Consider the following 14,435-nt stretch of genomic DNA (forward strand, 5'->3'; position numbering starts at 1 on the left):
GTTGTTAGATGCTGATCTGCCGGAAACATGTTTAATAAGACTATTCCTTGTCCCCAGCACGCCAGCAACCAACACATCTGGAATCAATTACAGGGTTAGCACTAAAATAGTGATATACATAACAAGTTAAAAAGAGCAAAATTTACTTAACAAAAATGAAAGAAGTAGGCTATAACAGCAGTGAGCCACACGGCTGCCTTGCTGTTTGCATCCTTTTACCTTCTTGAGAGAGGACAATGAACTTCGAGGATTTGATGACTTTCCCATCCAGAGTCCAAGTGACAGTAGCAGGTGGATCTGAGGAAACCTGACACTGCAAGATTAATTTGTCACCTTCTACAACATGAGTATCCTGTAGCTTTTTGGTAAATGATGGTGCTGTTCCCTTTGGCTGCTCTTTTTTGTTATCCTCTACTTTCTCTTCAATTATTCCTCCATCGACTACCGGTGGGCAACCACCTTTGCAGTTGTTGTCATTCTTATCCTCTTTCTCCTTCAGTTTGGTGTGTGGCAATTCAGAGTTGGTTCTGGCAAGCTGGGCTTCAGAGTTAATGCTAGCATTCTGTGTTTTAGATGAGGGGCTAGCATCCTTGGCTTCTGAAACAGTATTTTCAGCATATGGTATTTTAGAGCTGGCATTCTGGGTGTCCAGTGCTTTGGATACCGGTGGGTTTTTGGAGTTGGCACTTGCATCGGCCACTTTGGGGTGGGTGCTGGGTTTCTGCACATCCGGGACAGCGTTAGCATTTTGGGCTTGAGCACCAGGGTCACCATTCTCAGTGGGTGCTTTTTTCTTAGCGCCAAGCACAGACCTAAAATCTGGGGTAGCTGGCTTTGGGGCAGGTGCCTTCTCTGGAAATGAAGGTTTGGGGGCGCCCTTTTTTGCCAACACCGCACGGAAGTCTACCTGTTGAGGAGCATGGACTTTCCTTTCCTCTTCCGACAAGGTCTTGGGCTTGACCTGCCGCTGCAGGTTAGCACGGAAGTCCATCTGTTCGGCTGGAATTTCTTTCAGCTCCTCCTCAGAAAAACTTTTGGTGTTGACTTTCTTTGCCAAAATGTCGCGGAAGTCAATCTGTTCAGCCTCCTGCTGCCTAAGCTTCTCCTCTGTACTCTCCCGGGTTTCTACTCGCCTCTTGAGCACACCCCGAACGTCCTCCTGCTCTTCCTCAACTTGCTGGACTTCACCAGTACTCTTTCTGAAGTCTCCAAATGTCAGTGCATCATGATTATCAGCATCTCTCTGTTCCGTCTGCCTCCCACTGCAAGCAGAGAAGGGTTGCAGGGAAGGGGGAGGGAGAAGGGGAGGGAGAAGAGAAAAAGGGCAAGCAAAGAGTTGGTTTAAAATATCAAGGAACCACCTTAGAGCCAGGACAAAATATGTTTATAGAAGAGAAGGCTGATTAGAAGAACTTGCTCCATTAGTTAACTGCATCACTGATGACTTCAGGAACCATATAAGGCTACACACATGCAAAAAAAGAATAAAATAAAAAGTGTTCCACACTGGCTTGGTACAGTTTGCTTCAGCTGTGTGTGATGAAAACAATTTGTTGGGTCACATTTGGGGATTAGGCTGAACAGCAGCCAGCTTGAGTCTAAAAGGTAAGAGAATTAGCAAAGCAAAAAATAGAACCCACCCATGTAAGTCCCTGGGAATTGTACTTACTCTCTGTGTATTTCTCCTGTGGAAGTTTCTCTCAGCATCAAAGACACCTGACAGCTGCATTCTCCAACTTGGTTCCTGAAAAAGTTAAAATCAGAAAGTAAACTGAGCAAGCCACATACCCAAACCACCCACCCTCACTAGGCTTGGTTTCCCCCGCACCCAGCCCACTATCCCAGTAAACATCCAAGTTGCTATCACTGTCAAAAAACAAACAATATTCCCCACCCCTGGAACTTTTCTCCCTGCTTGAAAGGCACACTGAGTCATTGCTAATGAGCTTCAAAATAAAGGCTGGGGTGGGTGTGTTTTACCTCCAAAACAAGCAACCTGAAGGAAAATAAATATCAAAATTGTGAACCCAAGCAAGGGAAAAGCACTGTTTTGCAACGCTTAAAAGGTTCTCCAAGCCTTGTCCCTGTGTTTGTTTATACAATACCAAGCTTTTAACTTTCCTAACACTAAGATATTAAAAGCAGGGACCCCTCTTCCCTTCCCCACCCCCTCTTCTCCTTCCCTTGCAGATTGTTTCAGTCTGTGCATGTTTATATTAAAAAAAATATAAAAAATAAAAGTGTCACCATATATGGTGCTGAGCACTTATTCTTCCTTTTGCAGAGGAATGCCAGAGATGCCTGTTGGAAATGACTCCCATTAAAGAAGTCATTAAAATACTTTCCCCTTTTCCCAACCCCCCCCCAAACCATGTTATGCTTCACAGAAGATACATCTTCAAAATGGCTCATCTCCCCCAAGAGATGCCAAGTGGGGGAGGGGGGAAGCAACACAGATTTTATGGCTTCAGGCAACTCTATAAACAATGCTACTGCATTCATTTAAAAGAAAAGAAAGATGGACTGGCCCTTTGCCAACAGTTAAAAGAAGGAGGAGATATTTTATCAGAGGGTGGATTTTTAAGGGTTTCCCACTATAAGCCCAACCCCATGACTAGCCTGGAAGGTTTTTCTTTTAATTAATATTATCTGGAAGATTTATCTCTCTGGAAACATTCTCAAGGCACTGGATGTAGAAATAGGAACATGAGAAACTCCTGGAGTATTCTTTTTTAACCGAATCCCATTATGTTTTCAAAATGAATGGGATTTAGCAGAACCTTCAGAACAGAGACATATGACTAAAATCAACCTGCTGAACATTTTATTTTAGGTGTGAATCAAGCCACAATCTTCTACACCCACATAATTGGCTTAGACCATACAGTCAAAACCAGGAATGGAGAACCTGTGGTCCTTTTAAGTCCAGCTCCCATCATGTCTGACTATTGGCCACACTGGCTGGGGCCGAGGGCAGTTGGGAATTGGAAGCAATGGCATCTGGAAGCTCACAGGCTGCAAATAGGTCTATTCAGAACTAGATTCAAGTCATTTTAAATCACACTGATGGCATGTTTACAGCTAGGCAATTTGGCATGCAAACTCAAGCTCAACACAGAACACACAAACATGTGCTGACACAAAATACTTTGGTCACTTGCAACCCATTTGGTGCCTGATCATCTGCTCTACAGATAAAGATCACTATTACGGGAGAGCAGGAACCCTGAAGCTGCCCATTTATAAGTTGTACCTGGACAGCAACCTGGTCTCAGCTTTCCTCATTGTGGTGAGATGTATAGTATTTTTAGTTAAATTGTACCATTTCTTTCTAAATTTGCATGACCATGTACACAATTTTAATACAAATTTATCCCCTTTTTTGGGATGCAGATGACATCAATCTGGGAGGGGTAGCTAATGCCCCGGGAAGACAGATTCAGGATTCAGGATGACCTTAATGGTTTGGAGAACTGGGCCCAAAGTAACAAAATGAATTTTAATAGGAACAAACATAGTTGCACAAATATAAGATGGGGGACACTTGGCTTGTTAATAGTGCAAAATAAAGGGATCTAGGGGTCTTAGTAGACCACAAGTTTCGCATGAGTCAACAGTGTGATGCAACAGCAAATAAAGCTAATGCTGTTCTAGGCTGCATCAACAGCGCCCAATCAAGGGAAGTTATAGTACCACTCTATTCTGCCTTGGTTAGACCACAACAGTTCTGGGCACCACTTTAAGGAGGGTATTGACAAGCTGGAATGTGTGCAGTGGTCTGGAAACCAAGCCTTATGAGGAACAGCTGAGGGAACTGAGTACGTTTAGCCTGGTGAAGAAGAGACTGAGAAGATAGCCATCTTCAAATATCTAAAGTGTTATCACATGGAAGATGGAGCAAGCTTGTTTTCTCTTGCTCCAGAGGGTAGGACTCAAACCAATGGCTTCAAGTTACAAGAAAGGAGATTTTGACTAAACATCAGGAAGAACTTTCTGATGTTAAGAGCTGTTCAACAGTGGGACGGACTCCTTCCAGAGGTGGTGGACTCTCCTTCCTTGGATGTTTTAAAGCAGAGGTTGGATGGCTATCTGTCAGGGATGCATTAGTTGAGATTCCTGCATTGTAGGGGGTTGGTCTAGATGACCTTCAAGGTTCTGCCCAGTTCTAAAACGCTATGCTTCTATGAACCTTCAAAGCTTAATTAGATTCAGTTTTAAATCTCTACAACACAGCTTCACTTTCTATTCTAAACCCAGAACCAACAGAGGCCCATCAGCCCACTAACTGCAGTCTCACCTCCTCTTCCTAGACATTCCATACTGAATATGTAAGGTAGAAAGTTCAAAAAAACAAGCAAATGAAAACCAAAAACTTGTACCCACAGAACACTGAATTGGGGCAGTAAAATTTAAAATGTAACCCTAAGACTACAATACTTCCCTGAGAGTAAAGCCCCCACAGTAGAACTTACTTCCTAGTGAGTTCCATGCCTAGGACTGGGCTGCACAGGAAACTTTTGTATTTAACTAAAACTAAATAGGTAGCACAAGACAGTTTGTTTAAAAGTTATCCCAGGCCAAAAAAAGTCACGTAGGTTAAACAAAATCAAAAATATTAACCGAATAAGGCAATACATCTAAGCACAGTAAATAGCGTGTAATGATATTATCAGTATGAAGCTGTACCACTGCTTTTCTTAAGACCATACCAGGGAATATACTTTAGCATTTGATCAGCCTTGCCTGGAGGAAAAAGAATCTGAACATGAGTTGTTTTTCCCCCAGTCAAAAACATTTAAGTTGACACAATGTTTAAAGAACATACCTAAATTCAAATCCTACAAAAGTGGTGAATGGATCCATATGTGGGCAAATAAATGCTGTAAATACTATAAACTGCTTTGATAGGCTTTTGCAAACAGCACAGAGTTCTTTCCACGCTATACCAATGAATTAGGCGTGGTCAGAAGGCAGACTGGGATCTATTAGATTTCTGGATGATTTGCAGTAGCTTTTCAAAGATTTCTGACTCTCAAACTTTAACGACAGCAACAAAAAAAACTGCTTTCCCCCTCCCCACAAAAGGACAGGCTGTTACTACAGTTCAAGGATTCTAACTCAGATGTAGATTTGCAGTTATATATTCAAGTCATCCAAGGGAATGGCTCATGGAGTATGGTTAAATAACTGGCTCTGCTCCTTGATCCACTACTCTGCTCATGGCACTGGTTGGTGAACCTCAGGGTTCCAGTTTAAAAAAAAAAATGAAGCCAGGTCTGCAAGCCTGAAGTCTGTCCATGCCAAAAGAAGTATATAAAAACAATTTTTTGACCTGCAGTCCATATACATTTCAAACAATTTTGTGAAGCAGCGAATCCCCCTGTTTGTATTGTGGGAAATTATCAGGACAGAATGCCCAGTTTGAGCCACCTACTATCACACACAACAATGTTATGCATGCCTTTCCCCCTACTCTGAGTTTAAAAAATAAAATAAAATCAGCCTGGACAGTCTGCAAGCCAGAGCAGAATAAAGGTGGAGGGGGGACGGGGGGGGCGGGGAGAGCGCACACAGCCATTTAACCCTTTCCTTGCTTCTTATTTTCAAGACAAAATCTCCTACCCAAAGGTTTTTCACCTGCAGGGGGGAAGGCAAGAGATCACCACATCTTTACCTGTATCTCTGTCACTGAGGGTTAAAATGCCACTTTGGAAAGTTACTCTCACCAGAAAAAAATGACTGCCTGACAGTGGCGTAGCGTGGGGGGTGCAGGGGGGGCTGGCCGCACCAGGCACAACATCTGGGGGTTAGGGGGCGCAAATCCACGGGTTAGGGGTGCAAGTTACTTGCCTTGCCCCGGGTTCTGACAACCCACGCTACACCACTGCTGCCTGATTTTCATTTGTAATAAAGGAATGGGGAGCAGAAGAATAAAAACACAGAACCCCACATGCTGTGTAGTTTGAGCCTTAAAGATCCACTGAAAGCAGGCCAATGTGAAAAGCAGGCCATGAAAAGGCAGCAACAGCAAAATGCTTGCAACATAGCAAGCCTGGGCTAAACATCAATGGCTGCTACAAATATAAACATAATGCCCACAATGTCAATTTCCATGACTACTTATGCATGCTCTGGGAAGGTGAAAATAACCATTCATTAATAAATTATTAAAATGTCTTATAGTTCACATTTAGGATTACATTTCACGTACACCACTTTTAAATGTGAATAACTAAGTGGCATAGAAATGGCATGCATAAATAAATAAATCTGTTTAGCACCGTATAATTTTGCACTTGACGTACCTGAGCTGTATTTCGTACTGCCCAATATGAGAAGGCTGTACATTTCTTATAATCAATGTGAAGATGTCTTCATTTTGCAGGAATTCACATCCTGCTCCTGGCATCACTTCCTGCCCATCTTTGAACCAATGAACCATGGGGAAAGGATCTCCAGCAATGGCACAGGAAATAAGGACATTCTGCCCAGCTTCTGCTATCACTGATCTTGGCTTGCTAATGAACCATGGCTGAATGCCATCCTGAGGCTCTGGAAGAAAAATAAAGAAAAAAGAAAAAGCTGAAAGAAGTAATGGAGGTGGGTGTGATTCAAAATATAAACAGCTAAGTGGATTAATTCAACCTGAAGTTACTATCTTAGGATTCACATTAATTTACTGTATTTACATCACATTAATTTACATCATTTCTTCTTTTGTACACAGCACAGGTGCTTCATCATCCAGGGAGAGAGCTATCCTATGTGCATAAAGTCATAGTCTAGCCCAGAATCAAAGTTCTTCTCCTCCCAAACCAACACTGGAAACTCTGGTACCCATTCTAACCCAAACAACACTAAGCCTTGATAGATCTGAGACCAGGATCCATCTGGCTCAGCAAAGTCTCATCAGCATTTGAACACCAATTTGACTCTCTCACACTATTGCAGAACATCATATTGGGCCATGACTGAAACTAGTTGTTCAGGAGTGCACCTGTTAGAATTACTAAGGTAGAAACACAATGAGTTAAGTAAAAAATATAGAAATAGAAATTCTTATGCACATGAACATTTCCTTCTTTCCTTTTTCTTCCTTTCTCCATTTTTTTCTTCCTTTCAGGCAAAGGAGATGAACCCACCTGCTGGCCATGACCACAGTGGTTGTATAAAATAATTCATTTAGGAATTTTGCCTTCTTGTCTGTTCTTTCAAAGGTTGACCACCAGTAGAGAACACCTATGTCAAAAGACCAGAAGTGCTATCCTCATTTGAATTACTTTCCACTACCACCTTGGGAATATCCAAAGGGTTAAACTCTCCATTTCAGAATTTTAATGCTGTTAATCCTCAGGTTGCTGGTTCCTTTCTTATATTCAGAGGAACTAAGGAATGGGAAAAGTCAACATCTGAAATGTTATGAAAATCAAACATAGGCATCTGAAGTTCTGAACAGCAACTCACAACACTGAAGCAAAAACTATTTGGGATTGCACATAATTAAGTCAATGGAGGGAAATAAAGCTTGGGGCCTTAGCTAAGGGTATCTTCCTTTCTTCTAGTAGTGAGTACAGCCATAACAGGGAGATTTATCTAGGGAGAATCAGCCTTCTTTTAAGGGCTTGTTTGTATTTGCAGATATCCACTATTTTTATGATCCTAGCAATAAAAGCCAGAAGAATGTCTGGCTTCTGAACAAGTTTTCCAAGGGTCCAAAGTTTAAGTTAGGAAAAACAACAACATGAATTTAAGTGCCATTTAACAGAATTATTGCATGGCCTCTAGTATAGGGACAGTAAAGAACAATATATTTGCTTGTAGACCAATTTTTATTTCCATTGTGTCTAAGAAAATTTACATACTACTTGATTGTATAAAAAAATCCTCTAAGTGATTTACAAAAATATGAAATAAAACAGTAAAAACATATTTTAAAGATGTTCAGAAAATTTAAAGATGTTCAGAAAATGTTAAAAAATGGCAGTAGCTAAAAAAAAGTTAAAACACAGGTAACCTGTTTGCATAAACAAAAATGCCTAAATAAAAATGTTTCAAGCAGGTGACAAAAATGAATACAACAAAGGCACTGCTAATCCCCATCCTCCCATCGTTTGCCCCAAGCTCCCGTCTCTTCTCACAGCTTCTCACAAGACCCCCTTTCACCAATGCCATGGGCAAGGGGGTTGGGAAAGAAGAGGAGAAAAGCACACTTCTTTCTGTTGGTGGTGCCCTACCCCACTCACTCTGCTTGTCCCTGCCTGCTCATTCGCACACTATCTCCCAAACCAACCAGTGGCAGCTCCTGGAGGAGAGCAGGAAGGCTTGTAAAGTGTGAGCCACACTCATCTGCCTGCCTCCAGTTACCTTCTGCTTGTCCCTGCTTGCTCACCTATCTGCCTCCACCTCCTGCCTGCTGTTCTGTCCTCATGGTGCAGTCGCCATGGCCATGTATCAGCAGCCACATGAACTGCAGTGTGACGGCATTTTTCCTTACAAAAATATAGTATGGTGATATAGTGGTCTATAAATATTTTTATAAATAAAATATTTTCAGCAAGCATCATCCATGCAGTTACCTTACCGAGCACTCCTTTTAACTCCTCTTTCCCCTCTGATACTGATGTAGAGTTTGCTTCGGTTTCCCTATCTGCATTTTTCTGTCCAGAAAAAATTCACGGCAATCACTCATTGTGCTCCTTAGCGGCTTGGCTACACTTCCCTTTTGGATTAGTTCCTCATGCTCACTTACGATAATATCAAGGCTGTTTGCGTATAAGCTGGGCCAAGCAGATTTCCAGAAATTTTTAACTTTAAAGCCTAAAGAAATACTTGATCCTGTCAACCATGGTGAAATTGAACACCTCCAATAAGACTGTGTTACTCCCCACCCTATCATCCATCCATCCATCCATCCATCTATATTGTTACTTTATCCACAAAGGAGAGGATCCACAAAGAAGAGACATAACAGTGATACAGATGAATGCAGACTGTAACTTGATCTTAAAATGTCAGATTAATTATTGACAGTCTGCTAAGTTTCTTGAAGTGTAAGAAAAGTGTGGCTGGATCAGACCAAAGGCCCATCTAGTCCATCATCCTGTTCTCACAGCGGCCTACCACAGGCAGGACACAAGCATAATAACAATTTCCTCCTAATGGTCCCCAGCAAATGAAATTCAGAGGTATGCTGTTTCTGGTACTGAAGATACTGTCTTATCCCTGGCTTATTATTGACACTCACGTGCCTAGCTTTCCAAAATTTTTGCAGAAGCAATCTACAACCTTTACATACATCCTTATATTCTGATTTTATACTCTGCTATGCTTTTCCTAGTTTGGAGATTAGAGTAAATTCTTAAATACGCAGAATTCTTGAGAAAGTTATACAGAAAATGAAACCACAAGGGGAAAGTTTGAATTCTCTCCTCTCTCTTTGAAACTGTCATTCATCGGGTACAGCAGAATGCTTTCCTGTGTTGCTGTCACAAATGCTCAATAATGCTGAGGAGGACAGAAAAGAATGATTACCTTGTACAGTTAGTGTTGCTTCAGTCTGAATTTCTCCTAAGTCATTCCAAGCCTCACAGGTGTACTTTCCAGTATCCTCAGGAAATACCTCCTGGATATACAGGCTATATTCATTCCCCTTCTTCTCAAAATGAAAATCCTCCGTTTCCTGGATTTCTTTCCCATTGTGCAGCCAAATTATTTCAGGAGGCGGGTTAGCTGAGCCACAACAAAACACAAGGCTTTGAGATAAACCATAAGCAACAACGGAAGCGTGCGAGCTATTCTACTAGGCCAACTGCAGTCATGAGATAAGGAGGAACAAACAACTCACTTTGACTTCCTTTTGCATAGGTTTTTAAAATAGACCTATTCTCAGCTACATTCAGGTAGCTCAAAATTACCCTGAGGGCATATTGCATATAATGGCACTTAGGTTTAGCTATTTAACAACCCTCCTGCTGTCCTATGCTTTCCTGTGAATCCAGGAGCCACAAGGCTCTGCACCACCTTTCCTCTCTTATCCTCGGCTCTACTTCCCCCATACTAGGATGGCCATGTATACTTCTTTACAGGAGGCAGTCCTCTATTGAAAGATCAGTGAGAGGACAGTCCACTATTTGATGGTGTCCTCTATTTGAAGGGTTGTCCAGTCCAGTTGCTGAATATCGATAAATAATCCCATGGAGGAGCCTTGAAGTAGTCCATTCTCAGTCTGCATCCAGACAGCAGGCTGAGCAGGCACACAGCTCACCTGACAACAGATTCTCCGTCCCTCTGTACTGTTATTTTTATTTACATTATAATATTTATTTCTAAATTTGCATCTATCCATGTATATTAATTTATGCAAATCTTATGCAAATCTGTCCTTGAGAAGGGGTGATGCACATATTGCAGTCCTGCCCTTCTTATGGAAATGTCTGCAGCAAAATCTATATAGTAGCATATGCAGAAGTAGCATGTAGTCTCTTTTTTGTGCTTTCCTCACTATGGAATTGTCAGATTCCAGCCTACTTTACAGTCCCATGGTACACAATGATATCCCCCCCCCAAAAAAACCTTCCACTTCCTCGGCAGTCGCACATGCACCCACATAAAGACATCCACAATTCTGGTTTTCCAAAGCACACCAGATGTAATAAATTCCAGATAAAGATTTCTCTATAGCCTCCTTTTTACACATTTTAAATGACTCTTCCCCACTCCGCAGACAGTGGCTGGAAATACCATCCGCTGCCCTTTCTTTAAACTCTATCTGTTCCATGCAGATGGAAGAAGGGTTTATATGGATTTTTTTGTACTTTCCACTGGGCTGTGGGTGGGTTTCAGCACTGGCCTTAAAACATACCATATGTGGCAGATAATGCCCCAGTGCAAACTAAAATTAAAACCCCAGCCACACAAAACATATTGTCTGAAAGGACCCTATTGTCTGCCTAATCTTTGAAGTCTTAGGATGGGTTAAGAGCAAAATATGTTTAAAATAAGCAAATTTCTTGAAGATATGCATGAAATTTCCTGGCCAGGACAAGCCTCCCTAAATGTTGACTTTCCAAACGTTAGAAGGAAAAACTGGGATATAAAAAAGTGCCTAGAAACCAGGAGGAGAAACTGCTGGGTTAAAGTAGCCTTGTCAAACCTCAAAACAGGTGACCATGATCCATTAATAAGCACAGGCTCTTACCCGAAACTTCTACTGTCATAATCACTTGGCTTCCATCCATCACCTTGAGGTCACTTAGGCCTTTTAGGAAGATTGGAGGGAAGGTTTTGTTGACTGGGGCAGGATGTGCTCTTTGAGGTTTATTTCTGCTCTTCTTTTCTGCTTGAACAAACAAGACAACAGTTCAAATTAGGAAAGACTTGTACAAAGTAATAAACTGCTTTTTAATTGGAACAAAAACGGAATGGGACAGGGACCATTTCCAATGAAAAAAAAAGTCCATTGCTATTGTTGATCCAGCAGCAAGAGGCAGTTGTATGGAACAGAGGGTTTTCTTTCTGAAACTGAAAACAGCCCCCTAATATATTTTTCTGTTGAAAATTCTTTATATTTTTTAAAAATGCAATATTGACTAAAGCTGTGCATCCATTTCTATCATCCTTTTTTTTGGCCTTAAATTCAAATAATGTGGGAAAGAGAGAGAGAAAACGGGAGGGTGGGAGGATTTTTTTTAAGAGGGTGTAGCTTTCCCCTTTTTATTAGGCCTTTTACAACAGTTTTTATTTACCAAAGCTTTTTCCTTCCATTGAGAGGGATAGGAGGGAAATATGCAATGCCAGCTCCAGGGCTGGCACAGTCCTGCCACTGCTCCAGGGGCACATCAGTGAAACAAAATGATTTGGATTCTGTGGATCCACAGCATCTTCCAGCACATTCCTAGCAAATCCCCAGCACACCTAGTTTTTGTCATCTCAAAGTAGGAGAAGCACTAGCTGCAGACCTTTTGGAAGCCGCAGGTAGGAGGATTCCAAGGTTAGAGTTCCCTTTTCAAGGAAGGACCTCTCTCGCCACCTTCAGCTAGGAGAGACCTGAAATATACTGTTTCCCCCGAGACAATCACTGAGGAATCATAGGATTGTGCCTTGTGAGTATATACTTATAACAATATGAACAGCCACAACAAAGAAAGTTGCTCTCAGAAAACTACAATAGTCATGATTGCTGTGGCATGGCGGGTGGGGGGTGGGTGGGACACCCACCCACACCAGCATGATCATGCAAATCCCCTTCGGGAAGCAAGGTTGCCTGTGGTCTCTGGCTGAAATTGAATGCTTTTGCCAGCTCCTTTTTATTTTGTAGTAACAGGAAGGAGGGAAGTGGAGGGCTAACCCAAATCTACAGCCTTTAGAACACAATCCTACATAGAGCAATAGCAAGCCCTGCAAATACTTAAGAAAATGTTTCCTGGATTGCATAATACTCTTCCTTAACACTAACTATATTCACATTATGAGGGGGAGGGAGGTTTAAAATTCCCAATCAGAAGAGCTAAATTCTATTATTAGGTCAATTTGGTTCTAATCTTTAACCGATGTTCAGGTTGAAAAAATATGAATTCCAGACATGGTCTACTTAAAAAGAAAGTAAAGAAACACTAAAAATGATGCTTTAAAAAGCTTCTGATAAGAGCATATTAACAGATATGTCCTCACATACTCAATGAGTGCTATTATAAACATACATGCAATAATGCAACTTACTTAAGAAAATTTTATAATGAACAGCTTTAAGCTAGTTGACAGATAAAACACCTGTACCATAGGTTATTCAGTCTTATTGTACTCAACAAAAGGGAAAACACAACTTCTGCATTGCTTAACCTTTTGAGATCACTTAATGCAATAAAACATTTTATCTCTTTCTTATTTATTCAGAATCTATATACCTACCCCATCCAGGCAACTATTTCATACACCTAATGCCACAATATAAAGTCATTAAAGATACTACAGGGCTCTTAGTCGTCTCTTCTGCTACCAAAACAAATATCCTCTGTGATTTATGAAAAAAAGTATGTTTCCACTAAGCATTCATTATTCCTTAGTCTGTCCCGGATATATTAACATGGGAATATTCCTACTAGCAGTTTCCCAACTGTGCCCTGTATAAAACTCTTCACCTTAATGGATATGTCCATAACTTTCTCTTTTTAATTAAGTGGGATACATGCCATCAAAAATGCTTTGAGGATTAAATTATCCTCTTATTCATATCTAGACATGGTTATACAAAGGGCCAGCAAGAAGATTTGATCCAAATCTCTAGATCAGTAACAGAATCTTAATCTCACTGTGACACAATCTAGGTTTCAAAGAACAGAAAATTGAAGGACTACTTAACATCAGCTACTCTGAGTTGAGGGGCAGCAAACCCAGTTTCCTGGGTGTAAGCACCACTGACTTCAGTGGGACTTGCTTTTGAAGTAGACATGTATAAAATACTTCCAAAGCTCTAAACATACACAGAACTTGGCAAAATTATGTAACCAATGCCAGAAGACTAGTAGAAAAAGCTCCCATTGGCTTTTATTAAATTCTACAACATGCAGTTGGTAAATTCTTATTGACACAAAAAACTCAATGATTTGTACATGCATGTCTTCCTTCTGGTTTTAATCCTATCCCTTCAGATCTTTCAAAAGCTGCAATGACACAAGATTCAGATTTCAAATGGGGGAAATGAGAAGCAGCACTTCCAATTACTGGTCTAAAAAGAGCCATGCTTAGTTTGAGAGATTAGAAAAGAGAAAAAAAGGAAATTCTAAAATCCCATATCCTTTTTTAAAAAAATAATAAAGGCACACATTCACAATTAATTTCCACACAACATTTCATTTTATATAATGTAGTAACTTGGATCTGAATGAAGAGGTCCAGCACTTCATTTGTGGGCATTATCACTGCAAGTCATACAAACTATGCTTCACGGATGAGCTCCACAGAGATTAAAGTTTTCAAGTGCTTCCTTCTGAAAACAGTTTTCCACGTTTGGAAGTGAGGCTCATCATGCAGAGAAAATGCAGCCTGCGTTCAATCTTAATTGACCTAACAGCATGACTTACACTAAAGTTTCCCAGGACCTTCAGTTTGATGTTTGCTACAAAACCAGAAGTGTAAGTAGTATCACCAAGAAAATGCCCAGCTGAAAGGAAACTGACTCATGTGCTAACTCCAAGATCCCCGTGGTCTATCCCTCTGGGAATCAATGCAAAAAGGAATGCATGAACATGACCACACAGCCTTCCTCCCCATTCAAATATCCAGTGTGAATACACCTTTTTTTACTTAGCCTAACACTTACACTGTGCATTTTTCACAGTAGAAGAGTAAAAATAAAACAATAAACTTGGGTGGGGGGGGGGAGAGAAACTATTCAATTTTCTGGTATTTATTTTACTTTTGAAGAACATTTCATGCTG

General features: G+C 40.9%; 1 protein-coding gene across 8 annotated transcripts in view; it reads right to left on the reverse strand.

The window, feature by feature from the left end:
* The window catches only part of MYLK (myosin light chain kinase), a 180,148-nt gene that overhangs the window by 68,422 nt on the left and 97,291 nt on the right, over positions 1–14,435 (reverse strand). For 5 of the 8 annotated variants that reach the window (XM_053404081.1, XM_053404091.1, XM_053404099.1 and 2 more), the window contains 5 exons: positions 11,198–11,338; positions 9,532–9,729; positions 6,306–6,552; positions 1,670–1,744; positions 220–1,262 (listed from right to left, as the gene is read on the reverse strand). In XM_053404081.1, coding sequence (XP_053260056.1) covers positions 220–1,262; positions 1,670–1,744; positions 6,306–6,552; positions 9,532–9,729; positions 11,198–11,338 — 1,704 coding nt within the window. Of the gene's footprint in view, positions 1–219; positions 1,263–1,669; positions 1,745–1,980; positions 2,127–6,305; positions 6,553–9,531; positions 9,730–11,197; positions 11,339–14,435 lie in introns of those variants that run through there. The other 3 variants (XM_053404062.1, XM_053404108.1, XM_053404123.1) reach the window with 3 other exon arrangements.

Source organism: Podarcis raffonei, chromosome 1 (assembly GCF_027172205.1).
Source record: "Podarcis raffonei isolate rPodRaf1 chromosome 1, rPodRaf1.pri, whole genome shotgun sequence".
Taxonomy (NCBI): domain Eukaryota; kingdom Metazoa; phylum Chordata; class Lepidosauria; order Squamata; family Lacertidae; genus Podarcis; species Podarcis raffonei.